This window comes from Aquarana catesbeiana, linkage group LG03 (genome assembly GCF_042186555.1).
Source record: "Aquarana catesbeiana isolate 2022-GZ linkage group LG03, ASM4218655v1, whole genome shotgun sequence".
Taxonomy (NCBI): domain Eukaryota; kingdom Metazoa; phylum Chordata; class Amphibia; order Anura; family Ranidae; genus Aquarana; species Aquarana catesbeiana.
In genome coordinates, this window is record NC_133326.1 from 116,920,306 (window position 1) to 116,940,836 (window position 20,531).

At 40.9% G+C, this 20,531-nt stretch overlaps 1 protein-coding gene across 5 annotated transcripts in view; it reads left to right on the forward strand.

Annotated features, from left to right (window-relative positions):
* The window catches only part of LINGO1 (leucine rich repeat and Ig domain containing 1), a 595,405-nt gene that overhangs the window by 291,981 nt on the left and 282,893 nt on the right, over positions 1-20,531 (forward strand). For 2 of the 5 annotated variants that reach the window (XM_073619050.1, XM_073619049.1), the window contains exon 3: positions 19,656-19,690. The exons of 2 other annotated variants lie outside the window; for them this stretch is intronic. Coding sequence is in view for 1 of the 3 variants with exons in the window: in XM_073619045.1 (XP_073475146.1) it covers positions 2,792-2,823 (32 nt within the window). In the remaining 2 variants the exon portion in view is untranslated. Of the gene's footprint in view, positions 1-2,763; positions 2,824-19,655; positions 19,691-20,531 lie in introns of all 5 variants that reach the window. One more of the 5 variants, XM_073619045.1, reaches the window with a different exon arrangement.

The following is a 20,531-nucleotide window of genomic DNA, read 5'->3' on the forward strand; positions in this document are numbered from 1 at the left end:
CTGTTAGATGTGTTTCTAAGTTAACAGCTGTCTATTTTTTTTTTACTTTTCTTGTTTTACACAAGGACAATGGGATTCTGATCCCAAAATTTTACTTTTTTCCTAAGGTGGTCTCTTGTTTCCAAGCTAATAAAACATTGTCCTCCCCTCCCTCTGTAATACCCCCAAAATAACATGGAAATTGCCTTTGTTTGGAGGTGGTTAGGGCTCTCAAGTGTCTACTGGGCAGCCATTGCCACTTTTTGCAATAATGGGGCCCTTTTTTGTTCTACCTGAAGGTCAACATGAAGGACACCCTGCTCCTACTGCCACCATTGCCAAGTTGATGAAACAACTAATTTCTAGGCCCTACTCCCTTAAGGAACATGTTCCTGCCTTTCCCTTCAGTGCTCATTCCACTCTCTTGGGCTTTTCAGTATCAAACATCTGTATCCCAAATTTGCAAGGCCACCACTTGGTCTTCTTTTCACTCATTTTCCAAGTTCTAGCAGGTGAACGTTCAGGCCTCAGCTGATGTGAGCTTTGGTCTCAAGGTGCCTTAAGCTAGTATCTGCGTGTTTTTTGTGGGACTGTGGCAGTTCTCTGTTGCTATGTTGTCCACCCTCAGTTTTATTGCCTGGATCCATCCCCAGGTATCTTATAAATACAAGTCCTTTGTCCTGTACTGTATGATTAAGATAATAGTGTGTTTTACTTGCCTGAAAATTCCTTATTGTGAGGTACAATACAGGATACAGGTCCCTCGCTGCTCTGTCTTGACTACTCCTTATTGTTTGCTAAAAAATGAGGCCTTATGAACTGGGCAGGATTACATGGGTATGCTTTAGGGGTGGCCCTAGCAAAGTTTTTGCCAGTTTCCAATCAGTTGAAGGTAGCAGCATCTAATCTGTGGTCTATGATTTCAGGACCTTAGCCCTGTGCTGTATACCATGATAAGGAATTTACTAGGTAAGTCAGAATTAAAAAAACATTTTTCTTGTACCTCACGTTCCTCTCTCGATCTTCTGTTTGTGTAGTTTACCTAGCATATCTGGTATCCAATGCCAATGATTTTTCAATGTCAAAGGGACAGGCTTAAACAAATCTGTAGCCTACTACCCGTACGCATAGCACACATGTGCCACAGTCCTTTTATCCATAAAACATGTTTTAGTGACTGCCACAAGCGAGAGTGTATGAGACACATATAAACCTCAGCCCACACATTTTTTTAAAATGATACTGTTCCATCACACGCTTTTCTACATACAGCCTTCCTTAAAGATGGTCAGGAGTATAAAACATACTTAGAGTGAAGGGTTCAGGCATATGTCATATACAGCCAAGCGTACAGAGTGCAGTAGTCAGGAGTATGAAATGTACAACATAGTATCTGTTTTGCAGGGTTTGGGAGTGCATATCACACAGGGTTGAGAATTTGGGGGTGTTACACAGAAAGTGCAGGGGTCAGCAGTGGGTAATGTGGAGTATGCAGGAGTCAGCGTGGGTAACGGAGGTAGTGCAAGAGTTAAGGGTGGGTAATGCACAGAGTACAGGGCTCAGGTATGTGTAACTCATTGAGTGAAAGGGAAAAGAGTGTGTAGAGCAGATTGTAGTGTTCAGGGGTGCAAAAAAGCAGGTAGTGCAGGGTTCAGGAGTGTTTATTGCACATAGTGCAGGGGTGAGGATTGGGTAATGCACAGAGTACAGTGCAGTACCCCACAGACAGTTGGCACATGGTTCAGACTGCACCCCCACTGCTCTGTTCTACGCCTGTCCATGCCTATCTTTATGCTAATTTGTCAGATCTATTGATCTATCTGTCTGTGGGTGTATCTATCTGCATTTTCCATACACACCGAGGAAGCCTGGTGTCTAAGCGAATTACAGTGATATTTGCTGTCCATCAATACAAACAGGAAAACATGCTGTTGTTCCAATACTTGGGGTAAAGTGGGTCACTGACAGAGCTGGCATTAACAACAAGATCTAAGCAGCTGGATGTCTCACACGGTTGTTTTGAACTCTTTTATTTTTAGGGCTGCTTTCTTATATTTTCTTCAGTCAGCGTTGGCAAAAGCAAGTCCATAAAATTTTAGAGTATTAGCCCACCAGCAGTTCTTGTAGTTAAGAGTTAGATGAACATTTATCAAAAGGTACAATTATTATTATTATTATTATTATTAATACTAATAATAATAATCATTTTGACAATAACAGTTATAATTATAATAATAAACAGGTAAAATGTCAGCACCACGTGGCTCAGTGTGGACTGTTAAACTGTATCTAATCCCAATGAGTAAATGTAATATTTTACAGCATACCTATTCTGAACCACCAGATGTAGTGGCTACATTTGTTTTCTTTTTTTCAGGTCATTTTGCCTTTTTTTCACTTGATTTTGGCAATAACACTTTCTGTCCTATGGTGACAACCCTCACACCTCTAGTGTGTTTAGGACAGTACTGCAGAATACCTCCCACTCTCCATTTCTCTATAACACGTGGGTAGGTGTACTGTGGTCCACAAATAAAACTAGGAACAATGCTAACTGAAAACATTGCAATAAAGTTCAAGTACACAGGACATTATAACCCTTACTATTTGTTTTTTTTTTTTTGGGGGGGGGGGAGTTTGCACATAAATGTATGTAAAGCTTAACGTAATGCAAAATTTTTATGGAATGTGTATAAAGGTGCTTTCTTACCTTTAACAAAATTTGGCCTTGTTTGTATGAATAAGAGCAGATGTGATGTATCCACCTCTATGCTATCTCCTCAGGGTTCCCAGCCAGTGCTCCATCTCTTCAATGGGATCGAAGACATCACAGATTTTTCTCAGGTAAATTTCCACTAAATAGGGTAGTCTAAGGAGCCTTTAAAAGAAAAAAAAATCTCTGGACGAATATTAAATAAGCATTTGCTCAGCTGTCACAAATTCTGACCATATTTTGCTTAATACACTGATTGCCTATCATTAAGCTCTATCTAGTGGCCATAATGCAATATTTTTCTGATTGAGGTATTTCAAGAAAAATGCTGCATTATGACTAATAGATAGTGCTGAGGGTCATAGGTAAATTAAAGTATTAGGCATTTTTTAAATAAATAGACACCCTTGCTGTAAATTATTTTAAGCTTTGTAATGTACATATCTGATGACTCCTATAAAGCATGTTATCATGTATCCCGGTGCTCAGCAAAATAAAAGGTAGCAAATAAGAGCAGATAATTGTTAGGGTTTACATACACTTTCAATATGTGCCCATCTCAGCTAAACACATATATGTGTTAAACACATAGTATTTTCTGTCTGATCTGAAACAGAGATCAGCATTTTATTCATATAGATCTGTCATGATGAGGCATCCATACAAATTTAGCAAGGGCAGGAACCATACTAAAGTCTACAAGCTTGTAACAGCTAGCCTTCTCCTCGGGTTCAGCCTAAGGGTGAGAGCAGCTGCCCACCACATAGCAACAGCTGAGGCATTAAATGGGTAGGAAATAGACAGAGTAATAAATAAAGTACTGAAATTGCCGTAAAGAGAGTTGGAAAGTCATAGGTCACATGACGAGCAATAAAACTTCACAAGCAGGTAAACAACCTGAATTCAAGATCCAAAAAAGAAAAATAGATAAGGGAAAAAAATCAAAGTAGGTACAAAATAATTTAAGCAATGATTTAGAAAAGATGAGAACAGATTATTATAGACACAAAGCAAACAAAGAAGAGTGTCCTTGAGAGAGGTTATGTTCTAGTAAAGAAACTAGGAATGGTTCTATAAATTAACATGTATATACAGTACAAATTATATATATATATGCTTGGCTTGTTCTAGTATGTTCACTTCTACATACAAAGATGCAGTACAGATAAGCATATGTTGAAAACAAAATGTTCTGATTGTCAATGGGGGCAATTTCTGCCCAAGTTTGTCTGGTCCAGTTTTCCCTCTCTGTTTGGAATTCAGAAGAAGAATGTATAATAATTAGGCTGATCACTAATTGGAACAGTTCTCTTTTTTACCTTCCTCTGTTTGCAGGGGGTGTTGGTTATTTTTACTACAATATAGCTTTGGCTTTTCATCCCCACTCCGTGCAAAGTATAATTTATTTTTATTTTTTGTGACAGATAGAGCTTGCTTTTGGTGGTATTTAATAAATGCTGGGATTTTGATTTTTTACTATAAAAAGGGAAAAAAAAAAATTTTTAAATAGATTTCATTGTTTGATAGGTGCAGCTTGGTAGGCAGTAAACATTCAGGGTCCCGTTTTGCAAAGAACTTTGTATTAGGACAGCAAGTTAACAGTACAAACAGGCCCGGCGGGAAGCTTACCCATCCGGTACCACTTATAACTTGCCAGCGGAAGACCCCCCCATGACCAAAGAAACCATCTGCATTGCCGCTGCGGATCAGCACCACCTGCAGTGGAGAATGTAGACTGCACCTGCCTACACCTTTACTTTCTGTTAAAATGACAATGCCAATAATAGTACGAAAACCCCCAAAATCACCCTTTTACAGAAATTAAACACCCCATGGTGATCTGATTTTTTTGCCACAATGTTTTGGAAATGAATAAACATGCATATTGAGGGGGTTAACCACAGTGCTTGTTAACCACTTGCCTACCAGGCACTTAACCCCCTTCCTGCCCAAGCCATTTTTCAGCTTTCAGCACTGTCGCACTTTGAATGACAATTGCGCGGTCGTGCTACACTGTACCCAAACACATTTTTTATCATTTTCTTCACACAAATAGAGCTTTCTTTTGGTGGTATTTAATCACTGCTGGGTTTTTTATTTTTTACAAAAAAAAGACCAAAAATTTTGAAAAAAAATGTTTTTTACTTTTTTTCTGTCAGTAAATTTTGTAACTAAGTAATTTTTTTGCCGATCACTGATGTGCGCTGAAGCGGCACTGATGGGCACTGATAGGCTGAACTGGTGGGCATTGATGAGGTGACACTTATGGGCACTGATGAGGCGGCACTGATGAGGAGGCACTAATATGCCGCACTTATGGGCACTGATAGGTGGCACTGATATGTGGCACTGATGAACACTGGTAGGCGGCACTGATGGGCACTGTTAGGTGGCACTTATGGGCACTAATAGGCAGCACTGGTGGGCAATGATAGGTGGCACTGATAGGCGGCACAGATAGGCGGTACTGATGGGCACTGATGGGCATTGATGGGTGGCACTGATGGGCGACACTGATGGGCATTACTGATGGGCATTGATTGACAGAGGTGATGGGCATTTATGGGCAGCACTGATAGGTGGCACTGATTGCCAGCACTGACTGGCATCGCTTATGGGCACTGATTGGTGGCACTTGTGGACAGTGGTGGGCACTGATTGCTGCCACTGATAGCTGGCAATGGTGGGCACTGATTGATGACACTGTGTTGCACTACTGTAATCAGGGCACTGATGATCAGTGTCCTGATTACATTCCTACATGTCCCCCTGTGAGGAGATGCCGCTGATCGGCTCTCCTCTCCTCACGCTCTGTCAGTGTGAGGTGAGGAGAGCCGATTACGGCACTTCCTTGTTTACATGTGACCGACTGTGATTGGACACAGCCGATCACATGGTTAAAGAGCCGCGCACACAGCTCTTTACGTAGATCGGGGTCACGCCGTGTCCTAGCAACACGGCGCGGCCGCGATTGCCGTGCTGCGTGCCCCACGGGCGCGCAAGAGCAGCCTTTCATATGATGGCATCCCAGAATGAGAGCCGTACTGCCCCGCCGTCATTTGACGGTGGGCGGGCGGCAAGCAGTTAAAGTTGTACTAGATACTTTAATGTCTGCAATTGCTGATCCCTTCATTCTGTCCCCATTGATAATTAAGCAATCTCTCTCCTTCCTCTGTTGTTATGCAAGGGGAGGTGTCAGCACAGTAAACAGTACCATGTGATCGCTGTGATGACCAATCACAAGTGTGGCCACCCCACGGCTATTTATCCACTGCTACCCTCCATTGCTCCCTGGTTCAGTTCATGTGCCCATGATAGGTGCTTTTGGGTGTGGATATGGGTATGAGCCCCCTAAATGGTCTGCAGCTATGCAGCCCCATACACAACAAACTGCGATACAATCTGTGTTCTGACACCTTTCTACCCAGACCCAGACTGGGACAATAAATAGGCCTGGGCATTTAAGGCTGAGCAGCCAATTTTTCTAGGGACTGGGGAGGGGTCCAGGTTAATGATTGCAGTGCCCCTTTACAGTGCAGTCCCCTGCATATCACAGTGCCCCTTTACATTGCAATGCTCCTAGCAATCACAACCTCCTCCATCACAATACCCCTAGCAATCACAGCAGGGCAGAGGCTGGATTCAGCTTGTGTGTCCTCTCCCTGCTCACCTGTCCCACCACAGATGTCATCCTATCAGCAATGCAGGGAGGAGTTTCTGATCTGGATTGTGATTATCCACTTGTTAATATGAAAAGACTCCCACTCTCTGTGCAGATCTTCAGGTCCTTCTGCCCCCTGCTCTGCTGATAGGATGACATCATCAGCGGGACGGGAGAGCCAGGAGAGGACACACAGAATTGGGCGCTTAGCAATCCCCCCCCCCCCCCAGCACTCTGTATATCATATATATGTAAGTAGATCACTTTCTCTTTGCATATTGGATTCCTCTCTATATATCAGATCTCTCTATGTATAAGACCCTTCTCTCCTTATATATCAACTGTATAGTAGTTTTCTCTCTCCCTGTATACGGGATCGCTCTGTATAGCAGATATATCCATGTATCTCCCCCCTCTCTCTCTGCATAGTAGATTTCTCTATATAGAGGATCTCTCTGTCTATCAGAACCCTGTTTTGTGAATAGTGGCTTTCTCTGTCTATGGGACCCCTCTCCCTGTGTATATCGGATCCCTCTGTACATGGGAGCTCTCTGTGATTTTGATTTCTGTCTCTCTGGCTACTTTCACACTGAGACGCTTTACAGACACTACAGTGTTAAAAAATAGCGCCTGTAAAGAGCCTTTCCTGTCTCTCCAGTGTGAAAGCCCGAGTGCTTTCAAACTGGAGCGGTCCTCTTGCAGGACGGAAAAAAAAGTCCTGCAAGCAGCATCTTTGCAGCGTTGTACACCGCTCCTAAAGCGCCCCTGCCCATTGAAATCAATGGGGCAGCGCCACCAAACTGCCGGCAAAGTGCCACTGCAGCGGCGCTTTGTGAGCTGTTTTAACCCTTTTTTGGCCACTAGCAGGGGTTAAAAGTGTCCCGCTAGCAGCCAAATAGCGCAGCTAATACAGCGATAAAGCCCCCCTAAAAATAGTGGCTCTTTACCGCCAATGCGCCGCCCACCCCAGTGTGAAAGTAGCCTATAGCCTAGATAGTAGATAGTAGCCTAGTAGCCTACTATAGATAGTAGCCTACTAGTAGCCTACTATATTATATAGTATATAGTAGCCTAGTAACCTATATAGTAGATCTCTCCCAATCTCTCTCTCTCTCTGTATATGGGATCTCTTTGTATAACACACTTCTCCTTATACAGATCTATCTCTCGCCTTCTATTTCTCTATCTCTCTTTCTCTCCTCTCTTTCTTTCCTCCCCTCTCTCTCTCCTTCTCTCTCTCTCTCTCTCTCTCTCTCTCTCTCTCTCTCTCGATCTTTCTGTCTCTCTCTCTCTTTGTCTTTCTGTCTACTCTATCTCTTGCGCTCTCTCTCTCTTTCCTTCCCCCTCTCTCTCTTTCTATCTCTCTCATTCTTCCCCCCTCTCTCTCCTATCTCTCTCTGTTCCTCTCTCTCTCACTCTCTTTCTATTTGTCTACTTCTCTCTCTCCTTCTATTTCTCTCTCTCTCTCTTTACTTCCCTCTCTCTCTTTCTATCTCTCTCATTACTTCCCTCTCTCTCTTTCTATCTCTCTCATTCTTCCTCTCTCTCTCTCCTATCCCCCTCTGTTTCTCTCTCTCTCACTCTCAGGGATCTCTATTTCTCACTGTAGTAGATCTATCTATATCTCTCTGTATATGGGATCTTTGTGTATAGTAGATCTCTCTCTCTGAACATGAGATATCTTTCTCTATAGTAGATCTCTCTCTCTCGGTATAGATCTCTTTCTATTTCTCTCTCCACAGTACAGCTCTAACTTTCTCTCTGTATAGCAGATCTCTCAGTATATCTCTGTGCAGTAGATGTCTCTTCCCCCAGTAGCTCTCAGCACTCACCCTGCTCTCTCTCTATAGTATTTCCCCTTTTCTCGCTGTACAAAGTAATTCCCTCTCTCTACAGTACTTCTCTCACTCTCTCTATATACAGTATTTCTCTCTCTATGTATAGTAGATATCTCTCTTTCTCACTCTCTGGGCTCCCCGGGCTCTCTCTGTACCTCTATAATGCGGTTCTGGCTCTCTGCCGGTCACATGTATGCATGACCCCTGGCTGCGGCACCTGCCCGAGTGTCATTCTGGGCCCCACCCCCTCCCCACTCCTTAATCCTTCTATTTAGCAGAGCAGCCAGCTCAGCCATATGTGTGGGATCCTCTGTGCGCTGCTCCGGGGGGATTGGGGCTGGATCTGCACAGCGGGAGGAAAGCAGTTACCGCGGTTGGTGCTTACCTCCCGCTAACGCCCGGTGTGCCCTATGGCTAGTCCGGGCCTGATTGGAACAACCATTCAGCAATTTGAGCTATGATGGCTTTTCTATTAAATCAAACTACACGGGCCAGCCTTTGTTCTTCATGTGCATCAATGGGCTTTGGCTTCCCATGACCCTATTGCCGGTTATCTGTTTTTCCTTCCTTGGACCAGTTTTGGTTGTTCCTAACCACTGCAGAATGGGAATATCCAAAAAAGCTGCAGTTTTAGAGTTGCTCTGACCCAGTTGTCTAGCTATTAATATTTGGCCCCTGTGAAAGTCGCTCAAATCCGTACAGTTGCCCATTTTTTTCTGCTTTCAACACATCAACTTCAGGAACAACATGTTCACATGCTGCAGTTGCAATACTTGCTTGTTGCAATAATGTTCACTTACCTGTCAGTGGTCATAATGGTATGGATGATCGGTGCATGTGATTATAGACAGCCAATTGTGGAAGTAGAAATGTACATCTAGGCAACTATGTATCTACGTATTGGTCTAGTGGTAGTCTGAAGACTTGTGCTCTCTACACTGTAGCTAAAGTCATGCAAGGGGTTCTTGCTTCAAGCTAGTAGTGATCTCCAATGATTGCAACATTTATCCTACAAAAAAATAATAATGTACGGCTCCTGGCAGTGAGGACATTGAATGAAACAAATCAGTAAAGCAGAGTCACAGGGCAGTGTTTATACTGCCACAGGTCTGGGATGGCAGCGCTCAAAGAGCAGGAAATGAAAAACCGGGGTGAGAGGTTATATTTGTAAAGTTGTTTAATGTCTTAGTATTTCAACTGAGCTAATGCGTTTTAAAATGCTGTTATCTTTTTATTGAATTTATTTATTTTGCTTATGTTGGATATATTCTGAATATGGTTCCTGGTGCTATGTACAGAGCCATCTTAGGCAGAGGGAGTAGGGATAAAAAGCGTAGCCTTGTACTGTGCTGAGTGAGGAAGTACTCAACTAATAACAGCTAGCCTCTTGCCCTAAGGTGGAGCAGCTGTCCAGCTTTCAGGCAACAGCTAGCTTAACAGGAGCTAAAAACAAAGTCAGACAGGCCTAGGTCAATAAGCAGGCGGCAAATATTCGGAGAATTCAGGATCTAGAAAAGAAACAACACAATACATAAATAGATTATAATGTATACTGATGTAGCAGCTGGATGCATGGAGGGCTTGGTTTTATATCCCGAAAGCAAACAGAAGGGTAAGCAAGCATACATTCCTTGCATGTTCAGAAATAAAAATAGTGGGGATATTTAACTGCTGGATATATAAATGTATGGCATACACAATAGACTAGATCAACTCATGATCACTGCAGCCCTCAATATAATGTGACAGTTTGACATTTCTGTTATGGTTAGAACATTGTATATGACTAATACAGGAATATGTACAGTTGTTTTTAGGTCTTTCCAGCATCATAAAGTTGCTGCCCTCAGTGGCTAATCAGGCCACCACTTTTACATACCTTATGAAGCCTGACTGGAATATACTCAGGATGTTGCAGGGAGGTCTAGTCATCCTTGCTCACCTCCACCATCACAGGAGTGCTGAACTAAGAAATACTTCATCAGGGGAGAGAAAGGACATGTGAGGGGGTTTGAATCAGAGAAAGAGCTCACTCCTGTGATGGTGGAGGTGAGTAGTGATGACTAGGCCTCACGGCAACATCCTGTGTATATTCCAGTCAGGCTTCATAAGGTATGTAAAAGGCCTACACCTATAGCAAGGGTATTATTCATCTTTAGTCAGAGCTGCACAGTTTGTTTTGATCTACAAACATGGCTTACCTGCTTAGGCAGGTTTTTTGTAAAGGTGGACTATCCTTTTCAGGAGCCCTTCACACTCAACACTGCTGTGAAACAGAAAGACAAGCCGTATGCCTGTTGTCTCTACTCCAACCTGGTTTACTCAAGCTGGCAGAACACACTGTTGACTCCCGACAGATTCTACACCCCTAACACATCTCACCCACCACAGGCTACAATTAACCACCAGAAGATTTAACTCCCCTTAATGACCAGGCCATTTTTTGCAATATGGCAGTACCTTACTGTAATTGACAATTGCGCAGTCGTTCAACTCTCTACCTAAACAAAATGTACGTCCTTTTTTCCCCACAAATAGAGCTTTCTTTTGGTGGTATTTTATTAACTCTGCGGTTTTTATTTTTTGAAAAAAATATATATATTTTTTCATTTCTGCTATAAAACATATCCAATAAAATTTTTTAAAAACATCTAATTTCTTCATCAATTTAGGCCAATATGTATTCTGCTACATATTTTTTTTTTATTCTTTACTAGTAATGCTGGTGATCAGCGACCTATAGTGGGACTGCGATATTGCGGCGGACAGTCGGGACACTAACTGACACTTTTGACAATTTTGGGGACCAGTGACACTAATACAGTGATCAGTGCTAAAAAATATGCATCAGGGGCGATCAAGGGGTTAAATGTGTGCCTGACCAGTGCTTTAGTACTGTGGATGAGGTGCTTGTACTAGGAGAAAGCATGGATCAGTACCCCTGCTTAGTAGAGACACAGGATCCATGTCTTCTGTAGTGACAGAATGGCGATCTGCCTTGTTTACATAGACAGACCACCATTCTGACTGTGTACCAAAGCATCGCCGGGTGGAGGCGGAAATCGAGTCCACTCTACTCGCCAATCAGCTCCTGCTGTGTCCAGCGGCCCATGCTTCAGACCCGGAAGTGCAGGATCACGTACTAGGTACGTGATCCTGCGCAAGAGAGCCGCCTTGCCGCTGTATATATACAGCCAGCAAGCGGTTAAAGTGGTTGTAAACCTCAGACAGGAAATATGAACAAAGCATATCCCTCTATACTATATACTTGTCTAAATTAAGAGAACTAAGTGTCAACTTCTGACAAGTTTTCCTGACACCAAGAGAAAAATGGTGACAGGGGAGGGATCTCCAGCTGATTGACAGCCTCAGCTCTGTTCCTGTGTGCTGTGTGAAGGTGGGGGTCTCTTCCCTCCAATCGGTTGTCAGAGCTCTCCTTAATGAGATCTGCAGAGTGTAATTTCAGCTCCCCCTCCTCTTTTTTATGACAGCTCAGACAAGCTTTATAAATTCTAGACTTTGACTAGATGTAGCGAAGTGAATCTAGCAGATAAACAGGTATAACTTTTATGGGAGTATTTGTTTTATCTCTTTGTATCACCTGAGGGCAGTCACTTCACTGGGTATATGTAAGGATTAACAACCACTTTAAGCCACATGGTGGGTGAGACTCACCAGGGGGGTGGCTACCAATGGGCGTGCAATAGCAGCACTTGCCTACCAATACTGATATTTCTGTCATACATGTAAAAATCTGCTTTTTATGGTGGAAAACAAGCATTATGTAATTTTTTAAGCAGAGGCCCTAGAGAAAAAAATGGTGAGTGTTGCAATTTTTTATGTCACACAGTATTTGCACAGCGTTTTTTTTTTAAAGCAACTTTTTTGGGAAAAATTACACTTTAAATAATTTTAATGCACAAAAACACAATATAATACCCACCTGTTTGGTAAAATATAAAAGATGCCATTATGTCGAGTAAATATATACCTAACATGTCACGCTTTAAAATTGCATGTGCCCATGGAATTGTGACAAATTACAGTACTTAAAAATTTCTATAGTTTTAAAAGTCTTTACAGTTTACCAGATTAGAGTTACACAGGAGGTCTGGTGCCAGAATTGCTGCCCTTGCTATTACGTTGGTGGTGATACTTCACATGTGTGGTGCAAACACCGTTTACATATACCTACTAATATGTTCGCCTTAATTTTTTTTCTTACACTATACCTTCAAAGTGTTACTAAACTTACAACAGTAAAATCGGTCTGTACATGCAGTAAAGCATGCTTGTTATACTCACTGTGGAAACTAAGAGGTTAATGCTCTGCTTTGTGTAAAATGGCTGTTTGATCCTGTCTTCTCCGATCCTCCCCTTCTTTCAGAGTCCCCAAACCAACTCTGGAAAGTACAGATGCTTGGGGACAAGCTGCACATGCTCAGTTTGTGTGTAATGCTGGAGAGTTCTTTTTTCTTAGGAGGGTACATGTAATCAACACAGGGCCAATCAGCCCTGTCCAGGTAGAGGGTCAGGAGTCCTGCATCCTCATAGGACAGTCATGGGAGAATGAAAACTTCTCCTACAAGCTTTAACAAGACACTGATAGAAGTCACAAGACTGCATTAACGGCTAATGAGAAAAAGTTATTTAGCAGTTTATATTTACTAAAACTATTGCATTTCCACATTCCGTGTATTGTGGGAGACCAGCTATAGTAAATGCCGGCTCCTGGGTTTAGTGACACTTTACGTTAATGTTATTTTTTATAATTATTATTTTATCAGTCTATCACAAGGGATGAATAACACCTCTGCCTTTACAACCACTGTAAGCAGTATTGAACCCAAAAGCAAACATTTAATATATTACAGCTTAGTTGTGATGGCTGCATTCATTTCCTTTTTTTTAGGCTTTCTTTCTTTCCTCCATTTTTATCTGGTATTCCAGCCAGCAAGTCTGTTGTTTTTCAAAAGCACAAGCACTTTAGCTCTCCAGCAGAATGTTTCAGTTTACATGGATGTGACAAACCACTTAACATTGGCAGGGGTGATTCAAATGATCAGCTTTTTATTTAGTCATACAAAACCTTATCCCAAAGGGGGAAAACAACTGTTTGCTGTGATTGTAAAGTGTGAGCTGGAGTTTGTGTATCTAGATCTGCTAATATATTTAGCACTACCCCCCCCCCCCCATCTACTGTGCCTCCTGTGCTCATTCATCCAGAGCTGAGTCTCACTGATACAGGAGGAGGTGTGTTACTGGCCAGATCACCGGGTGAAAAAAGAGGGGAAAAGCCAAAGAAAAGCAAACTAATGCAGCCACCACACTAATGATTAGTATGCTGCAATATATTACATTTTGGATTTTGGATTTAATACTGCTTTTAGTTATGATGTGTGTAGAATGCACTAAGACACTGAAAATCACTATTTTTACTTTCTAATTTTTTTGCTACCAGTAAAAAACAATAGAAAATGAGTTTTTATGCCTTTTTGTTTCAATCCTACATACTAGCTGCATGATGTTGGAGCTTTGTGGGTCTGATTGTTACAGACAATTATTTTAAGTGGCTAAAGTGTCTTTTGTATTACATTACAGCTTTAATATAACTATTAGCAAAATTTGCAAAAATGTTACTAATGGCCCATACACACGATCCGGAAATCGGACGAAAGAATATTGAAAATGGAGAGGTTACTAAAGTGACGAAAATTCTCATACGACAGAATAAAAAATCGGAAGTAATGTCATGTGTTGTAGTGTATTTCTATTGTATTTTCGGATGACAACTGTACTGATTAAACGAAAATTGTACGATGTGGTATCGTACGAGAAAAATGTTTGTGTTTGTCTGATCGGATAATATCGGATGAACTGTGGTGATTGGCTTTCAAAAGCTCTGTACTAACGATCCAATTATTGTACGATCGATTAGAAAGCGGTATTTTTCATCCGATTTTCGGATCATGTGTACGGGCCATTATTCAGGAACTGTCCAATCCAGTTAGCTCCTCTATTAGCGTCAGCTTGACTTTAAGAATATTTTTCCTTCCATGTCTAAAATGAGATTTTATGAATCCCAAATCAAAGAAAGCCTGTCCGAAAATGTGTACATCTATCCTCATGCCTGGCGCGTTGTTTATCTGTGTACTTCCTATATATTACTATGCTGAATTCAAACTCTTTAAAAGTGCATTCAACCTTTTGGGCAATAAAACATAAATAAAAACGCAAGAGATACAGATGAATCAGCAAATATATTTATTTTGTTTTTTTTTTTTTATTTAGTATTTTAGTTTTGCTTTGAATAAAATTATGTAACACCACAAAGATAGTTTTCAGAAGTGATTGTTCCTACACAGGAATCCATTCGCCAGGTGAAATCCCTGGAGATCTGACTTCAGACGAGTAGTCATAGAGAGACACGGACATGTGGGTGTTCTGCCACTTTAATGAGCAAGTTCTTCTGGGGATATAAGTGCTTCAGACAGACTGGTAGACAATTATCAGTGAGAAATGGAATACTATATTGGCAGCAACTTGTTTTCAGTTATCACCTCTTCTTTACGTAAAAAAAAAATTCTGCAAACATAATTAACGGAAATGTATGTGTAGTCTCTATACCAGAGTATGGTAATAAATACCCCCAATGGAAGCATGATTGAGAAAGATATGCAAGCAGCAGGGATAGAAAAGATTGCATGATTCCATAAATAAACATCATAAATTACAAATGCATTAGGGGTATGAATTTGAAAACAAAGCATAGTATATAAAAGGAATTATTGTTAACCTGCAGGAAATTAAAGAAAATGTAACATATTTAAGTATAATATCATTATATATGACCATTTATCAACAAAATATTTAGATGTCATTTTGTATGCATTGTTATATAAAAATTTAAATTGATAGAAATAGTATATTGATTATATAGTCTTGAAATATCTATCTATCTACACTATATTACCAAAAGTATTGGGACGCCTGCCTTTACACGTACATGAACTTTAATGGCATCCCAGACTTAGCCCATAGGGTTCAATATTGATTTGGCCCACCCTTTGCAGCTATAACAGCTTCAACTCTTCCGGGAAGGCTGTCCACAAGGTTTAGGAGTGTGTCTATGGGAATGTTTGACTATTGTTCCAGAAGCACATTTGTGAGATCAGGCACTGAGGTTGGACGAGAAGGCATGGCTCGCAGTCTCCACTCTAATTTAACCCAAAGGTGTTCTATCGGGTTGAGGACAGGACTCTGTGCAGGCCAGTCAAGTTTCTCCACCCCAAACTCACTCATCCATGTCTTTATGGACCTTGCTTTGTACAATGGTGTGCAGTCATGCTGGAACAGCAAGGGGTCACCGCCAAACAGTTCCAACAAAGTTTGGAGCATGAAATTGTCCGTTCACTGGAACTAAGGGGCTAAGCCCAACCCCTAAAAACAACCCAACACCATAACCCCCCCCCCCCCCTCTGCCAAATGATTTGGACCAGTGCACAAAGAAAGGTCCATAGAGACATTGATGAGCGAGTTTGGGATGGAGGAACTTGACTGGTCTGCACAGACTCCTGACCTCAACCCAATAGAACACCTTTGGGATGAATTAGAGCGGAGACTGAGAGCCAGGCCTTCTCGTCCACATCAGTGCCTGACCTCACAAATGCACTTCTGAAGGAATGGACAAACATTCCCATAGACACACTCCTAAACCTTGTGGACAGCCTTCCCAGAAGAGTTGAAGCTGCTATAGCTGAAAAGGGTGGGCCAACTCAATATTGAACAATACGGGCCAAAACTGGGATACCATTAAAGTTCATGTGTGTGTAAAGGCAGGCATCCCAATACTTTTGGTTATTCTATCTATCTATCTATCTATCTATCTATCTATCTATCTATCTATCTATCTATCTAACTATCTATAGGTGTGTGTGCACCTGTTCAAATAGTGCTAGATAAAACCTGATTAATAAAAGTCGTATGTAATCAGGACAATCATAATCCATACATACAAGAATAATTAGGTTAACAAAAACATAATGTGCAAAGGTCTATAAAATGAATGCTTTTAAAGAGGAACTGCAGTCTACTCACATAATTTGTAATAAAAAGATCTTTGCCATTCTGAAGCTTCTCTCCAACCACTTTGCATATTACAGTGTTTTATATATACTGTGATTCTGTACTTGCCAAATATGCTGCAGAAATCTCTCTCCACTGAGTCTGGCTGCATCCATTTTAACTGTGGGCAGCTGAAGCTGCTGCCTGTTCACTTCCTGGATTTACACAGACACACGGATGCACACCTCCAGCTCTGCAGCCCTGCAGCTTTCATTGGCCATCTTATGACTCACCCCCCTCTCTTCTTGGCAAACTCACGAGAGTGAGCGAGAGAACTGTGTATGATGTCTAAGTCTAGGCTAATGACCAGACAAGAAACAGGAAGTGGGATGTATAAGGTATTTACTGGCAGAAAAAAAAGTTTTACTAACCAAAGTTAAAACAACAAGGGCAGAAGATTTAATAGATGGCAATTTAAAAAATGACTGAAGTTCCGCATTAAGTAAGCTCTGGTTTAATTTAAGGCTGTATTCACACAGCAAAGCAGAGGTGACAGAGCGATCCACCGCTCCGGCAGCTATCGATGGCAGCAGTGGTAGGGGACATTGCGGTGCACAATTTAGCGCATCACATGGCTCCCTTTACTTTTGTTTTTATATTTATAATGTACTAAACATACACTTCATTCACGGCAATGTACAGCATTGCGATACGCTGCGTTTCTGTACATTGCCGTGTGATTTGGCACGGCAACCCTGCGATAAAATATAGCATGTCAGCGTTTTATCGCAGAATGCTGCAGCACAGCCCTAGACTGCATTGCAGTGTGAATGGAACACATAGGAAACGATTTTTTCGCGTGTGTCCCTGCGGTGACAGACGTTTTACCACGAGGAAAAGCGTCTGTCACCACATATAGGGGTCGATTTACTAAAGGCAAATAAATTGTGCACTTTGCAAGAGCAGTTGCTCCAGAGCTTAGTAAATGAGAAGAAGCTCTGCTGACTTCCATCATCCAATCACGTGCAAGCAAAAATGCTGTTTTTTTTTTTTTTTTTTTTTTCCTTGCATGTGATTGGGTATTCTTTGTAAAATGAATCTTTACCTTATTTACTAAGCTCTGGAGCAACTGCACTATGCAAAGTGCACAGTCTATTTGCCTTTAGTAAATCAACCTCATAGTATGAATGTACCCTACAAAACAACAAAGAAGTGATAATGGTAATATGCAGACGGAAGATGAGGCAAGAGATGGACTGAACAGTTGTGAAAGGAATATGCGGCACAGAATGGGAGAAAATCTAGAATGTAGATCGTGAAATGGCAAAACTGAGCTGAAACATAATCTGCATTAGTGAACAAGTAATGACTCAACGGAGAATATTATTAAAGCAGAACAAAACTCTCTCAAACAACATTAACTATTTGTAATCCTTATGTGTCTATAGTTAGTAAATAGATAGGAAAGCATATTATATTTACTTGTTTTATTATTATTTTTTCCATTTATTCAGCTGCTTCCTAGTTTCTGGCCTAGGCCAAAATGATGTCATACATTCAAGGAGACTTCATGAGCATTTTTTATCTTTCATCTGGAGGAGGGGAGGAAGAGCATTCTCATTTATGCATGCCCTCTTGCTTGCATGCCTAAGCTAAGGGCAGATGGATTCCAGGAAGTAAATGCTGTATGAATCACCTGCCCTTTATTAACCCCTTCACATCGACCGTATGCAAATTTGCATTCATGGCTTGAAGGGGTTCACCCCTGTACTGTTTTTTAGAGCGGGTGGTTGGCTCTTTAGTGATAACAACTGATGCGGCTAAAAGCCGCTCAGCTGTTATCCTAAGGGAGCGGGAGGGGACGTCCCCCCCCCCCCTGCCACCTTCTGCCGCTCTTCCTGGGCCTCCCGTCCCACTGGGAGACCCAAGCCACCAGCCGGCGCATCTGCTGGCTAGGCTGAGACCGGAACAAAGCTGGATTCGGCTCTGATCGGGTCTCCGGTATAAAATCCCTAAAGGGATGCCACAACGTCACTTCCAGTTTACTCGACTGCCAATGGCGCCGATTTAAAAAAAATTACAGTATTCAGAATCGTCTGAATACTTTTAAGTGCAAAGGAGGGATTTGGGGTCTTTTAGACCCCTGATCCAGCCATAAAGAGTACCCGTCACCACCTATTACTCTCACAAGGGATGTTTACATTCCTTGTGACAGCAATAAAAGTGATCATATTTTTTTGTAAGGGACAATGTAAAAAAATTCATAAAATAAAATAAATAAGAAAAAATAAATAAACATTTTTAAAGTGCCCCCGTCCCCACATGCTTGTGCAACAAAGAAAACACATACGTCAGTCGCACCCGAAAATGTAAACGTTGTTCAAATCATGTGAGGTATCGCCGCGATCGTCAGAGTGAGAGCAATAATTCTAGCAAAAGACCTCCTCTGTAACTCCAGCCTGGTAACCATTTTTTTTTTTTAAAGTGTCGCCTATGGAGATTTTTAGGTACTGTAGTTTGTCGACATTTCACGAGTGTGCGCAATTTCAAAGCATGACATGTTAGGTATCTATTTACTTGGCGTAACATCATCTTTCACATTATACAAAACATTTGGGCTAACTTTACTGTTTTTTTCTTTTAATTCATGAAAGTGTCTTTTTTCCCAAAAAAATGCGTTTGAAAGGCCGCTGCCCAAATACCATATGACATAAAATATTGCAACAATCGCCATTTTATTCTCTAGGGTCTCTGCTAAAAAATATATATATATATATAATGTTTGGGGGTTCTAAGTAATTTTCTAGCAAAAAATACGGATTTTAACTTGTAAGCAACAAATGTCAGAAATAGGCTTATGCGTGAAAGGGATAAGATGGCCAAGGCCAGAAATTCTAGGGGACGTTTTTCAAAGAGCAGTGAGACATGGACGGATGGATGGATGGGTGAGTTTGCTTTGATTTTTAAAAAAGGATGAAAAAGCCTTTTCAATGGCGATCATATACAGTAAATTTTGCTTTAGGCCAATATAATGGAAATTTCTAAAAATAACCTTTGGATAAAAAAAAAAAATAATAATTTATATGTTCCAAATGTGTTAGTGATAAATCCACAGTTATATGTTGATGTACGGTAGAAAAATGATTTAATAGAATCACAGAACACCTTTTGGATATCCTGTATTATTGGCCTAATCTTGTGCTTAACGTCTGTGAAATACAGTCAGTAGATTTCAGACCACACAGACGCTAGGGAAAATTTATTGTAAAAAAGATACATATATAGAAATTAAGTCATTTATAATAAGTTTCCTTTGTAATAGGGTTAAAAGAACTAGGTTCAATTTACCATGTTGGCTGGTGAAATATTTCAAATGCTTACATATGTTTCTCTTATATAGGTCTACTTGTATCTTTGGTGCAGAGCATAGCTTAGGTAAGTGGCTTGTGGGTGGAATGTGTATGATTGAACTTGCTTTTCTAAAAGGTAATTCTAGGAACAGAAGAAAAAAACGAATTCCTGAAAGTGATTCCAATCAACAGATGCCAGTGTTTGTGAGAATGTTTATCTGAGTTACTGGATCCTTATCTTTCAAGTGTGTGAAAAAAGACCTAGGTGATTCAGGCTAGGAGCTTTGGATAAAGAATGGACTATGAAAGGCTCAAGGTAGTACTGCAAGAGCAGAGCAAAAAAGAGAGTTAAATAAGCAGCAGAAGTTCCTTCTTTCTTTTAGGAGCTAAGCTAGATTAAACGTTTTTTTTTTTTCCCTTGCAGCCTCATCTGTCAGTACAATTTAAATACACCCCTAACAGTCTGAGAGTAATGAAGGATTATGGACCATGCATTTTTTATTTTTTTATTAATAATTTTGATTTAATTCATGTTTAATATTCACAGCAAAAATTCACCCATCCATCCATGTTTCCATGCTTTATTTTGTTGAGAAATTGCTAGGGAAATCCCACATTTCTATCTGTAGCCATCTTGATTAAGGGCAGATGATTCATGTAGCATTTAGTTTCTGGATTCCATCTGCTCTTAGCTCAGGCATACAGGCAGGAATGTGTGTTTAGCTGAGAAACCCCCTCCTCCAGATGAAAGAAAAAAAAATTCCCTTGAATACTCTTGGGATGTATGACATCATTTTGGCCTAAGCCAGAGACCAGATGGCAAACCAGTTTGAAAAGGAAAGGTAATATTCAATAATTTTCAATTACAATATTTTTTATTCGCTTCTTTTTCCAGGAAAGTGGAGTTGCCCTCTAAAGAAAAATTG